Source organism: Pseudophryne corroboree, chromosome 2, assembly GCF_028390025.1.
Source record: "Pseudophryne corroboree isolate aPseCor3 chromosome 2, aPseCor3.hap2, whole genome shotgun sequence".
NCBI classification, from domain to species: Eukaryota; Metazoa; Chordata; class Amphibia; order Anura; family Myobatrachidae; genus Pseudophryne; species Pseudophryne corroboree.
In genome coordinates, this window is record NC_086445.1 from 605,675,670 (window position 1) to 605,690,117 (window position 14,448).

The following is a 14,448-nucleotide window of genomic DNA, read 5'->3' on the forward strand; positions in this document are numbered from 1 at the left end:
CATAAGTGGATTTGTAGCATTATCTTAATAGCAACCACTAGAGCAGGGACATCAATTTGCATTGTAGAATCCTCATCAGAAACGCCTTATTCAGTGTCTGACAGGACAGTATGCTCCCCCTCGTCTTCAGATGAAACATCTGAGAGATTTGTGGATTGTGAGGAGGAAGCAGCCCGTTTAGATGACCCAGCGATACGGGAGTGACCTGGGGTAGATTTTTGACTGACCAAGGAATGAGTCAACTGCTGCTTGTTAGACAAGTTTTCCACTCAAGGCGGATTAACCATAGGGACTATCTGAGGCTGTAATGGTACAGGTGGTCCAATAGGGGGCTTAGGCATTCCACTAGAGTACCCAGTAGGCTTGAGAATGCGGCCCAGGGTGGCTCTTGATTGGATACAGGAGCTGCGAACTGACTAGAGGGTGTATGACACATGGTACACAAACAATCATACACAGCTTATCCCTCTGGTAAATTTTTGGCGCATGCTCTGCATGATGCAGTAGCGTCCACAGATTTACTGCCGTTTCTGATAGACACTGTACACAAATGATGCAACACAGAGCAGTTAACATGAAGAAAAACTCAAATTAGAGTTTGAAACGTTGTTAGAAGCAAACAAGCTGTTGTCATTTTTTACAAGTGGTTGTGAGTGCCGTACGTCTGCGCTGCTATACTTTCCTTGTGTAAGGAAACCAAACCCAGCTGCTGTTACCTCGTGGAGTGCCGGGCCTTCTGATATAGATATATATATATATATATATATTAAAAAATTTGGTACACTGTTTCTTAACTAACGCTATATACAGGTGGCTTTACAAGAAAGACCTTGCCCTGCAGTCCCGGAGACCAGCCGCAGCTATACTCATAAGATGGCGCCCAGCATCTCAGTCACCGAGTGCGAGAGAGTGTGAGGCAGCTCCAGGCTGGGAAAATCTGCAGTAGATGTCGTCCTAGGCCGGAGAAGAGCTACAGATCAAGTGCCGACTCCCCTATGCTGGTCTTCTACCCCAGGTACTAGTGAGCCTTATTAAATGGGGCGTTAGTACACCCGACCCGTGCTCTATTGCCCTGGTGATCTAGTAGGGAGACCCTCTTACCTCCTTCCCGTAGCAGCCATGTGAACCACGAGAGCATCTGCGACCATGTGACTAAAGCCATAACGTCTCCGCCGCAAGTACCCGGGAACAGGCCGCGGCAGTATGCGACGCCGCTTGGGAGGTGATGGAGACGCAGCGCTGAATGTCATCCTGACATGTAACAGCGCTGCAACAATTGAAGTCTTCTTAATAAGCTTTTTCAGGGCTGCCCAGCGCAGCCCCCGTTTTGTGACCTGCTGCTACAGGCACCAACTCTAAACTGAGCTCACAGTGCCTTGAGGTGGGGTTACAGAGGAGGCCCCAATGCATCCTGGGACAGCCTAAAGCTTTAGCCTGTTGGTGCCTCTGGATCAAGATCCGCTCTACATCCCGATGTTTTCCTGTGGAACACAATGTACCCTGCTGCAAAAATGGTCAATCCCGGGATTGTTTTTTTTCCTGTGTAGCCCCCCCACCCCGCACACATAACTCACCATAATACCCAGGAGGGAGGGTGGGTCACTTCCTTCGGCAAGGTACGTGAGGCGGGTGACAGGTGGCTGGCAGCGCAGCCTGACCTGACTTCATGTCACGCTGCGCAGGGGGAGCCGGGAAGAGTAAGCCAGGCAGCGTCTGAGCCTCCTGAGGACGCTCAACGCTGCCCAGCATTAAAAAAAAAAAAACACAATGGGCCACCTGATCCTGAAATCCCTGGATCCCGACGATCCCAGGATTGGCCACCCTATGCCTCACTGACAGTGGCACATCAGACATACACATTCCTAACACAAAAAAGTAAAACAAATGTCCAAATTACTAAATAACTCACAGGACTTCTCCAAATATGGCTGGTGCAATGATGATCTGTTCAAGGAACATGAACAGGACTATTTTTTCCTCCTATTCTGGATCTGTTTCACCCTACATCATCTTGTGCAGAACTACCATTTTATAAGACCGATATAATAATAATTTTACTTATATAGCGCTCTTTCTCCAATAGGACTCAAGGCGCTAAACAGATACATAGCATAATATAATACAGAAAATAATGAAGTACAGAACAGCTTTTCATAAAATACAGAAGCATGAAGATACTAAAAGGGACATTATGGAAATGCTTGAGTAAACAGGAAAGTCTTGAGTCTACTTTTGAAGGATTCTATAGTTGGGGCCTCTCGCACTGTGCGGGGAAGTAAGTTCCATAGAGTCGGAGCCGCATGACTAAAAGCTCGACCCCCAGATGAATATACCACTCTTGGGTGTGCGGTCATGCTCTGAATTACACACTCCTTGGGTGTTAGAACACACTTCACCTTAGGCGTCATATATGGTTGAGCTTAAATAAGAATCACACTTATTCGAAAAGATGTTGTTTGCACATTAAACAAGATAGCATCTAATCTTGACTAACTAATCCTTATTAAAAATACCATAGCACTTGTAATTTTTTTATATTTGCAGTTTCTGACTATTTATAATAAAATTCTTACCCCAATGTACTTGTCACCACGAAACAATAGAGGAGGAAGTGCAGTGGGGTTTCCAGCCTTTTTTCTCATATCCTCAAGGAGACCCTTGTCTACAGATATATCCACTCGCTCATACTGAATTTTGTTTGTGTCCAAAATCCGTATGATTTCATTCTGATGAGACTGAATCTAGGTGGAGAGGGAAAAATATATTTAGATAATAAAGAACCAAGGGAACTGCAGGAGAAAAAAAATTAACAGTATAAGATATGAAAATGACATTGGCAAAAAGGGCGTGTTGGGGGGGGGGGGGGGTAGCAGATAGTTTAAAAAAAGGGGGGGGGGGGCAAGAGGTCAAACAATATTACTAGGAAGCAAAATATCTATTAGAGAACACTAATGTTTGCATCACACCAGAGTACCTGGAACAAGAATGGTGGGAATCTCATATTGCAATAAAAAAGTGGAGTGCCTGTCTTTATTTCCATTGCAGTATTAGTATTTCGCAATCACCTGCATACCTATTTACCAAAGTAATGGGATAGCAGTCAGCATGTCAAAGACGGCATAACTAGTGCAATAAACATTAATGAATTGCCAACAGATCGGCAAAAAGCCAAGAATGATTAATAATAAACAAACAATGAGCCTGCAGTAATAAATTGCACAATACAATAATATTTTTTGTACGGCGCACACAACATTTCAGCAATGCACTTTCTCTACACTGCTCAGATATGGCAAACCTGGACATCTGATCGTGCCCCTTTAATCTTCCTATGGGGTGTCACAAACTACGTTAAAAACTCGCTAAAATACGTTATTAAGGTTAGGGCCACCAGGATGTGATTGGATTGCATGGACCCTACACTACTACTGCACTATATGACTATATAGGACGCAACAGGTATCTTACACCAGACCCGCACAGCCCCCCTGATGCTCTCACCTCCCGAGAGGATGTCACCAATGTCATATACAGTGTTAGAGCCATTCTCTGCGGTCGCCTCACAGATCCTCTTCTTCTGCAATGTGTAGACTTCCGACCTCTCCCACTACGTGTATACACACAGACCAATCAGGGACCGCTGCCTGTCACGTGACCGACAGGTGTGAACTACGAATCCCAGCATGCAACGCTGCCCCCTGATCTGTTCCATTGCTGCCTTCCAGACATGGACTGGTGTAATAGCTCTCTGCGCTGTGGTGTGGGTTTGTACGAGCCTCAACTCGCCGAGGTATCTCTGTGCAGCAAACAGCCAGGAAGAGTTGCAGTGCTGTATACTAACTATTTTTTTTTTACATTTCAGGGGAGCGAGGGCACACAGACTTCCCTATAGAAAACTGTCAGAGGCAATCCATATACCACACAGTTACAATCAAATACTCCTGAGGTGCCAAAAACTTGGTGGTCATTCCGATTTGTTCGCTCTCTAGCAGTTTTTAGCAGCCATGCAAACGCTATGCCGCCTCCCACTGGGAGTGTATTTTAGCTTAACAGAAGTGCGAACGAAAGGATCGCAGAGCGGCTACAAAATAAATTTGTGCAGTTTCAGAGTAGCTTCAGACCTACTCAGCGCTTGCGATCACTTCAGACTATTCAGTTCCTGTTTTGACGTCACAAACACGCCCTGCGTACGGCCAGCCACGCCTGTGTTTTTCCTGGCACACCTGCGTTTTTTCGAACACTCCCTGAAAACGGTCAGTTCACACCCAGAAACGCCCACTTCCTGTCAATCACTCTGCGGCCAGCAGTGCGAATGAAAACCTTGTGTGAAACTACTTCGTTTGTTGTAATAGTATGACGCGCGTGCGCATTGCACCGCATGCGCAGAAGTGCCGTTTTTTTGCCTGATCGCTGCACAGCAAACGAAAGCAGCTAGCGATCAACTCGGAATGACCCCCATTATAGCAGGAATTACTACAGACCTACTGTGTAGCAGTGGCGTGCGGTGAGGTCAGAGGCTGGTGAGGCACTACAGCCATAATGTCCGCCGAATCCTGCCGATGACCCCTACCGCCGCCGAGCCAATGCCCGCTACTGCCACTGAGCCGATGCCTGCTGCCACCGCCAATGGCTTACAAACTAGCCCACCATCAACTGACCCAGCCCTCCGTAAACTAATTTGCACCTCAGTCCGATGCCGCCAATGCCCGCTGCCTGCCTGCTCATCATACTTGTGATATATTGTACATTTTTATAGAAAAAAAATAAAAATTAGTGTTTGGGAAGGGAGTGGGAGGAGGACATGAATGCAATTTTGTTGTCCAGGGCTTCCATTAACTTAATGGAGAAGGATCTGAATGGGTTAAAAAATGTAAAAAAAAAAAAAAAATGCGTGAGGTCCCCCTTCCTAAGTATAACCAACCTCGGGCTCTTTGAGCCGGTCCTGGTTGTTTAAATACTGGGAAAAAATTGGACAGGGGTTCCCCGTATTTAGACAACCAGCACCGGGCTCTTAGACCGGTCCTGGTTCCAAAAATATGGGGTACAAAAGATGTAGGGGTCCCCCGTATTTTTAAAACCAGCACCGGACTCCACTAGCCAGGGACATAATGCCACAGCCGGGGGACACATTTATGTAGGTCCCTGCGGCCGTGGCATTACCCCCCCAACTAGTCACCCTTGGCCGGGGTTCCCTGGAGGAGTGGGGACCCCTTAAATCAAGAGGTCCCCCCCTCCAGGCACCCAAGGGCCAGGGGTGAAGCCCGAGGCTGTCCCCAGCACCCCTGGGCGGTGGGTGCCGGGCTGATAGCCATAAGTGTGTATAAAAAAGAATATTGTTTTTTGTTGTGGAACTACAAGGCCCAGCATGCCTCCCTCGCTTGCTGGTACTTGGAGAACCTCAAGTGCCAGCATGCGGGTAAATAACGGGCCTGCTGGTACCTGTAGTTCTACAACAACAAAAAATACCCAAATAAAAACACAACACACACACCGTGAAAGTAAAAATTTATTAAAACACACACACTCACACATACTTACCTACATCCCACGCCGGTCACGTCCACTTGTCCATGTAGAATCCAATAGGTGGTTCCTGTAAAAATGAGAGAGAGATTACTTACCTACAACCCACGCCGGTCACGTCCACTTGTCCAGTAGACTCCAATAGGGCCGGTACCTGTAAAAATGAAAATTATACTTACAAACAAAGTTATCCACAGGAGGAGAGAGAGAGAGAGAGAAATTAATGAATATTATGCACTCGCTGACGCGGGAAGACGTTAGCACAGACAGGGGAGAGTGCTGCTGCTAACTGGGATGATGGAGCAGGCTCCCCCAATAGTTGTGAGCCTAGTAGCTGTACCCCTAGTAGCAGTGCCCCCAGTAGCAGTGCCCCGAGTAGTTGTGACCCCTGTAGTTGTGCCCCCAGTCGCTGTGCCCCTTGTAGCTGTGCCCCTTGTGGCTGTGCCCCCAGTAGTTGTGACCCCTGTAGCTGTGCCCCTTGTAGTTGTGCCCCCAGTCGCTGTGGCCCCTGTAGCTTTGCCCCCAGTAGTTGTGACCCCAGTCGCTGTGCCCCTTGTAGCTTTGCCCCTTGTAGTTGAGCCCCCCAGTTGCTGTGCCCCTTGTAGTTGTGCCCCCTGTCGCTGTGCCCCCAGACGCTGTGCCCCCAGTCGCTGTGCCCCCAGTCGCTGTGCCCCCCAGTTGCTTTGCCCCTTGTAGTTGAGCCCCCAGTTGCTGTGCCCCTTGTAGTTGTGCCCCCCCAGTTGCTGTGCCCCCAGTTGCTGTGCCCCTTGTAGTTGTGCCCCCCAGTTGCTGTGCCCCTTGTACTTGTGCCCCTTGTTGTGCCCCCCAGTTGCTGTGCCCCTGTTGCTGTGCCCCTTGTTGTTGTGCCCCCCAGTTGCTGTGCCCCTTGTACTTGTGCCCCTTGTTGTTGTGCCCCCCAGTTGCTGTGCCCCTTGTTGTTGTGCCCCCCAGTTGCTGTGCCCCTGTTGCTGTGCCCCTTGTTGTTGTGCCCCCCAGTTGCTGTGCCCCTTGTTGTTGTGCCCCCCAGTTGCTGTGCCCCTGTTGCTGTGCCCCTTGTTGTTGCGCCCCCTAGTTGCTGTGCCCCTGTTGCTGTGCCCCTTGTTGTTGTGCCCCTCTTGCTGTGCCCCTTGTTGTTGCGCCCCCCAGTTGCTGTGCCCCTCTTGCTGTGCCCCTTGTTGTTGTGCCCCCCAGTTGCTGTGCCCCTCTTGCTTTGCCCCCCAGTTGCTGTGCCCCTGTTGCTGCCCACAACACAAACACATAACAACAAAAAAACCACACACACACATACTTACCGCTCCTGCAGCGCTGTCCTCCGTCTCCGTCCGCCGGCTCGTCTCTGCTGTACTATGGGAGAGACGTCATGACTCATGACGTCTCTAACATTGTAGCGGCGCTGGCTGCAGCGGGCGCCCACACAGCCCACGGCGCCTGCTGCAGCCGGGAAGGGGGCTCGCTACGCTAGTGATTGGACAGCGGATCCCGCACTGGATCCGCTGGGCCAATCACATCTGGGGCACTGACAGGGGCGTGCATTCATCGGGGCTGAATGCACGCCCCTGTCATTGCGGCACCAGTATAGGTGCCGCTTGTCCATTCATTTTCAATGGGCTTTCACAGCCCATTGCTGCGCCCTGCCCCTTGCCCGCCCTCCGCTGCCCGGAGTTTTAGTGTTAGCAGCGGGAGGCACCTCTCCCGCTGCCTCCCACCCTCACAAGCAGCCACAGGGGGGGAATTATTAAAATAATGAAAACAGATATTGATAACAGGCTCTGTTATAAATATCTTCTTTTTATTATTTTAATCATTATGACAGGGGAGGCACTGCCTCCCCTGACTGCACGTCCCTGCTGTGTAGTTACAAAGCCTAGGCACTGGTGCTTGGGCCAGATTAATATTTGTGGGTTCCTCACGATGCTGAAGTCAGCTTCTTAATCGGCCAACTTCTTATTCACTTCCTATTCGAGCTCCAGCTTCTTATTCACTTCTTATTCACTTCTTATTCGAACTCCAGCTTCTTATTCAAAAAATTTAGTTTTGCAAGGGTTAACTAGTCTTGGGCCACAAATTTGACCCCTGAAATCAACAGAGTGGTCACTTGCATGTGACCCACTTGTATTTTGCCTGGCCCAACGCTGTTTTGGGCATGAAATACACTGGCAAAGTGGGCACACACACCATATTTTGCCATTTTGAATAAGTAGCTGTAGTTTTGCAAGGGTTAACTAGTCTTGGGCCACAAATTTGACCCCTGAAATCAACAGAGAGTGGTCACTTGCATGTGACCCACTTGTATTTTGTTTGGCCCAACGCTGTTTTGGGCATGAAATACACTGGCAAAGTGGGCACACACACCATTTCTCTGACGTCCTAAGTGGATGCTGGGACTCCGTAAGGACCATGGGGAATAGCGGCTCCGCAGGAGACTGGGCACAACTAAAGAAAGCTTTAGGACTACCTGGTGTGCACTGGCTCCTCCCACTATGACCCTCCTCCAGACCTCAGTTAGATTCTTGTGCCCGGCTGAGCTGGATGCACACTAGGGGCTCTCCTGAGCTCCTAGAAAGAAAGTATATTTAGGTTTTTTATTTCTCTGACGTCCTAGTGGATGCTGGGACTCCGTAAGGACCATGGGGAATAGCGGCTCCGCAGGAGACAGGGCACAAGAATAAAAGCTTTAGGATCAGGTGGTGTGCACTGGCTCCTCCCCCTATGACCCTCCTCCAAGCCTCAGTTAGATTTTTGTGCCCGAACGAGAAGGGTGCAGGCTAGGTGGCTCTCCTGAGCTGCTTAGAATAAAAGTTTAATTTAGGTTTTTTTATTTTCAGTGAGTCCTGCTGGCAACAGGCTCACTGCATCGTGGGACTAAGGGGAGAAGAAGCGAACTCACCTGCGTGCAGAGTGGATTGGGCTTCTTAGGCTACTGGACATTAGCTCCAGAGGGACGATCACAGGTACAGCCTGGATGGGTCACCGGAGCCGCGCCGCCGTCCCCCTTACAGAGCCAGAAGAGACGAAGAGGTCCGGTGAAATCGGCGGCAGAAGACAATCCTGTCTTCAGACTAAGGTAGCGCACAGCACCGCAGCTGTGCGCCATTGCTCTCAGCACACTTCACACTCCGGTCACTGAGGGTGCAGGGCGCTTGGGGGGGAGCGCCCTGAGACGCAATATAAATGATAATACCTTAGGTGGCAAAAGAATGCATCACATATAGCTCCTGGGCTATATGGATGTATTTTAACCCCTGCCATTTTTACACAAAAAAGCGGGAGATAAGGACGTCGTGAAGGGGCGGAGCCTATCTCCTCAGCACACAAGCGCCATTTTCCCTCACAGTTCCGCTGGAAGGACGGCTCCCTGACTCTCCCCTGCAGTCCTGCTTCAGAATCAGGGTAAAAAAGAGAAGGGGGGGCACTATTGGCAGCAAATGACAATATAAACAGCAGCTATAAGGGAATAACACTTATATAAGGTTATCCCTGTATATATATATAGCGCTGGGTGTGTGCTGGCAGACTCTCCCTCTGTCTCTCCAAAGGGCTCGTGGGGTCCTGTCTATCAGAGCATTCCCGGTGTGTGTGCTGTGTGTCGGTACGTGTGTGTCGACATGTATGAGGAGGAAAATGATGTGGAGGCGGAGCAATTGCCTGCGTTAGTGATGTCACCCCCTAGGGAGTCGACACCTGACTGGATGATCGTGTTCAAACAATTAAGTGATAATGTCAACACTTTGCAAAAAACTGTTGACGACATGAGACAGCCGGCAAATCAATTAGTGCCTGTCCAGGCGTCTCAGACACCGTCAGGGGCCCTAAAACGCCCGTTACCTCAGTGGGTCGACACAGACCCAGACACAGATACGGAGTCTAGTGTCGACGGTGATGAGTCGAACGTAATGTCCAGTAGGGCCACACGTTACATGATCACGGCAATGAAGGAAGCATTGCACATTTCTGACACTACAAATACCACTAAGAAGGGTATTATGTGGGGGGTGAAAAAACTACCAATAGTTTTTCCTGAGTCAGATGAATTGAATGAGGTATGTGAAAAAGCGTGGGTTTCTCCCGACAAAAAACTGCTAATTTCTAATAAATTATTGGCACTATATCCTTTCCCATCAGAGGTTAGGACACGTTGGGAAACACCCCCTAGGGTAAATAAGGCGCTCACACGTTTATCTAAACAAGTAGCGTTACCGTCTCCTGATACGACCACCCTCAAAGAACCAGCTGATAGAAGGCTGGAAAATATCCTAAAAAGTATATACACACATACTGGTGTTATACTGCGACCAGCAATCGCTTCAGCCTGGATGTGCAGTGCTGGAGTCGCGTGGTCGGATTCCCTGACTGAAAATATTGATACCCTGGATAGGGACAATATATTGTTAACTATAGAGCATTTGAAGGATGCATTACTTTATATGCGTGATGCACAGAGGGATATTTGCACCCTGGCATCAAGAGTAAGTGCTATGTCCATCTCTGCCAGAAGAACGTTATGGACGCGTCAGTGGTCAGGGGATGCGGATTCCAAACGACATATGGAAGTATTGCCGTATAAAGGGGAGGAGTTATTTGGGGCTGGTCTTTCGGACCTGGTGGCCACGGCAACGGCTGGAAAGTCCACCTTCTTACCCCAGGTCACTTCACATCAACAGAAAAAGACACCGTCTTTTCAAACTCAGTCCTTTCGTTCCCATAAATACAAGCGAGCAAAAGGCCATTCCTTTCTGCCCCGGGGCAGAGGAAGGGGAAAAAGACTGCACCATGCAGCCGCTTCCCAGGATCAGAAGCCTTCCCCTGCTTCTGCCAAGTCTTCAGCATGACGCTGGGGCTTTACAAGCAGACTCAGGCTTGGTGGGGGCCCGTCTCAAGAATTTCAACGCGCAGTGGGCTCACTCGCAAGTGGATCCCTGGATTCTACAGGTAGTATCGCAGGGGTACAAACTGGAATTCGAGGCGTTTCCCCCTCGCCGGTTCCTGAAGTCTGCTCTGCCAAAGTCTCCCTCCGACAGGGAGGCAGTTCTGGAAGCCATTCACAAGCTGTATTCCCAGCAGGTGATAATCAAGGTACCCCTCCTACAACAAGGAAAGGGGTATTATTCCACGCTGTTTGTGGTACCGAAGCCGGACGGCTCAGGGGGAGACCAATTTTAAATCTGAAATCCTTGAACACTTACATAAAAAGGTTCAAATTCAAGATGGAATCACTCAGAGCGGTGATAGCGAACCTGGAAGAAGGGGACTATATGGTGTCTCTGGACATCAAAGATGCTTATCTCCACGTCCCAATCTACCCTTCTCACCAAGGGTATCTCAGGTTTGTAGTACAAGACTGTCATTATCAGTTTCAGACGCTGCCGTTTGGGTTGTCCACGGCACCTCAGGTCTTTACCAAGGTAATGGCCGAAATGATGATTCTTCTTCGAAGAAAAGGCGTATTAATTATCCCTTACTTGGACGATCTCCTGATAAGGGCAAGGTCCAGGGAACAGTTAGAAGTCGGAGTAGCACTATCTCAGATAGTGTTACGTCAGCACGGGTGGATCCTAAATATTCCAAAATCGCAGCTGATTCCAACGACACGTCTTCTGTTCCTAGGAATGATTCTGGACACAGTCCAGAAGAAGGTTTTTCTCCCGGAGGAGAAGGCCAAGGAGTTATCCGAGCTAGTCAGGAACCTCCTAAAACCAGCCCAGGTGTCAGTGCATCAGTGCACGAGGGTCCTGGGAAAAATGGTGGCTTCTTACGAAGCAATTCCATTCGGAAGATTCCATGCAAGAACGTTTCAGTGGGATCTACTGGACAAATGGTCCGGTTCGCATCTTCAGATGCAGCAGCGGATAACCCTGTCACCAAAGACAAGGGTGTCTCTCCTGTGGTGGTTGCAGAGTGCTCATCTTCTAGAGGGCCGCAGATTCAGCAATCAGGATTGGATCCTGGTGACCACGGATGCAAGCCTGAGAGGCTGGGGAGCAGTCACACAGGGAAAAAACTTCCAGGGCTTGTGGTCAAGCATGGAAACATCTCTTCATATAAACATTCTGGAACTACGGGCCATTTACAATGCCCTAAGTCAAGCGAAACCCCTGCTTCAGGGTCAGGCGGTATTGATCCAATCGGACAACATCACGTCAGTCGCCCACGTAAACAGACAGGGCGGCACGAGAAGCAGGAGGGCAATGGCAGAGGCTGCAAGGATTCTTCGCTGGGCGGAAAATCATGTGATAGCTCTGTCAGCAGTGTTCATTCCGGGAGTGGACAACTGGGAAGCAGACTTCCTCAGCAGACACGACCTTCACCCGGGAGAGTGGGGACTTCACCCAGAAGTCTTCCACCTGATTGTAAACCGTTGGGAAAAACCAAAGGTGGACATGATGGCGTCACGTCTAAACAAAAAATTAGACAGATATTGCGCCAGGTCAAGGGACCCTCAGGCAATAGCGGTGGACGCTCTGGTGACACCGTGGGTGTACCAGTCAGTGTATGTGTTCCCTCCTCTGCCTCTCATACCAAAAGTACTGAGAATCATAAGAAGGAGAGGAGTAAGAACGATACTCGTGGTTCCGGATTGGCCAAGAAGGACTTGGTACCCGGAACTTCAGGAGATGCTCACGGAAGACCCGTGGCCTCTACCTCTAAGAAAGGACCTGCTCCAGCAGGGGCCTTGTCTGTTTCAAGACTTACCGCGGCTGCGTTTGACGGCATGGCGGTTGAACGCCGGATCCTGAAGGAAAAAGGCATTCCAGATGAAGTCATCCCTACCCTGGTCAAAGCCAGGAAGGATGTAACCGCAAAACATTATCACCGCATTTGGCGAAAATATGTTGCGTGGTGTGAGGCCAAGAAGGCCCCTACAGAGGAATTTCAACTGGGTCGTTTCCTCCATTTCCTGCAAACAGGACTGTCTATGGGCCTAAAATTAGGGTCCATTAAGGTTCAAATTTCGGCCCTGTCGATTTTCTTCCAGAAAGAACTGGCTTCAGTACCTGAAGTTCAGACATTTGTAAAAGGGGTACTGCATATACAACCTCCTTTTGTGCCTCCAGTGGCACCTTGGGATCTCAATGTTGTTTTGAGGTTCCTTAAGTCACATTGGTTTGAACCACTCACCACTGTGGACTTAAAACATCTCACATGGAAGGTGACGATGCTGTTAGCCATGGCTTCAGCCAGGCGTGTGTCAGAATTGGCGGCTTTATCATATAAAAGCCCTTACTTAATTTTTCATTCTGACAGGGCAGAATTGAGGACTCGTCCTCAATTTCTCCCTAAGGTGGTTTCTGCTTTTCACATGAACCAACCTATTGTGGTGCCTGCGGCTACTAGGGACTTGGAGGACTCCAAGTTACTTGACGTTGTCAGGGCCCTGAAAATATATGTTTCCAGGACGGCTGGAGTCAGAAAGTCTGACTCGCTGTTTATCCTGTATGCACCCAACAAGCTGGGTGCTCCTGCTTCTAAGCAGACTATTGCTCGTTGGATTTGTAGTACAATTCAGCTTGCACATTCTGTGGCAGGCCTGCCACAGCCTAAATCTGTAAAAGCCCATTCCACAAGGAAAGTGGGCTCATCTTGGGCGGCTGCCCGAGGGGTCTCGGCTTTACAACTTTGCCGAGCAGCTACTTGGTCAGGGGCAAACACGTTTGCTAAATTCTACAAATTTGATACCCTGGCTGAGGAGGACCTGGAGTTCTCTCATTCGGTGCTGCAGAGTCATCCGCACTCTCCCGCCCGTTTGGGAGCTTTGGTATAATCCCCATGGTCCTTACGGAGTCCCAGCATCCACTAGGACGTCAGAGAAAATAAGATTTTACTTACCGATAAATCTATTTCTCATAGTCCGTAGTGGATGCTGGGCGCCCATCCCAAGTGCGGATTGTCTGCAATACTTGTACATAGTTATTGTTAACAAAATCGGGTTATTGTTGTTGTGAGCCATCTTTTCAGAGGCTCCTTCGTTGTTATCATACTGTTAACTGGGTTCAGATCACGAGTTGTACGGTGTGATTGGTGTGGCTGGTATGAGTCTTACCCGGGATTCAATATCCTTCCTTATTATGTACGCTCGTCCGGGCACAGTATCCTAACTGAGGCTTGGAGGAGGGTCATAGGGGGAGGAGCCAGTGCACACCACCTGATCCTAAAGCTTTTATTCTTGTGCCCTGTCTCCTGCGGAGCCGCTATTCCCCATGGTCCTTACGGAGTCCCAGCATCCACTACGGACTATGAGAAATAGATTTATCGGTAAGTAAAATCTTATTTTTACAGTGAGATCTGCTGGCAACAGACTCACTGCAGCGAGGGACTAAGGGGAGAAGAAGCGAACCTACCTAACAGGTGGTAGTTTGGGCTTCTTAGGCTACTGGACACCATTAGCTCCAGAGGGATCGACCGCAGGACCCGACCTTGGTGTTCGTTCCCGGAGCCGCGCCGCCGGCCCCCTTACAGAGCCAGAAGCAAGAAGTGTTCCGGAAAATCGGCGGCAGAAGACTTCTGTCTTCAACAAGGTAGCGCACAGCACTGCAGCTGTGCGCCATTGCTCCTCATGCACACCTCACACTCCGGTCACTGATGGGTGCAGGGCGCTGGGGGGGGGGGGGGGGGCGCCCTCAGGGCAATATAAGACACCTTGGCTGGCAAATCATCACAATATATAGTCCCAGGGCTATATATGTGATAAATTACCAATGCCAGAATCCATAAAAAAGCGGGAGAAAAGTCAGCCGAAAAAGGGGCGGGGCTATCTCCCTCAGCACACTGGCGCCATTTTTTCTTGACAGTGCAGCTGGAAGACAGCTCCCCAGGCTCTCCCCTGTAGTTTTCAGGCTCAAAGGGTTAAAAAGAGAGGGGGGGCACTAAATTTAGGCGCAATATATGTATACAAGCAGCTATTGGGGGAAAAATCACTCAGTTATAGTG

General features: G+C 49.5%; 1 protein-coding gene across 2 annotated transcripts in view; it reads right to left on the reverse strand.

Moving 5' to 3' along the window:
- Positions 1-3,633, reverse strand: part of SH3BGRL3 (SH3 domain binding glutamate rich protein like 3) — a 48,966-nt gene extending 45,333 nt beyond the window's left edge. Inside the window, exons 1-2 of one of the 2 annotated variants that reach the window (XM_063957209.1) lie at positions 3,502-3,633; positions 2,574-2,741 (exon numbers count right to left, since the gene is read on the reverse strand). In XM_063957209.1, coding sequence (XP_063813279.1) covers positions 2,574-2,741; positions 3,502-3,546 — 213 coding nt within the window. In that variant the 5' untranslated portion in view covers positions 3,547-3,633. The remainder of the gene's footprint in view (positions 1-2,573; positions 2,742-3,501) is intronic. The other variant, XM_063957208.1, reaches the window with a different exon arrangement.
- Between the last annotated feature and the right edge of the window lie 10,815 nt (positions 3,634-14,448).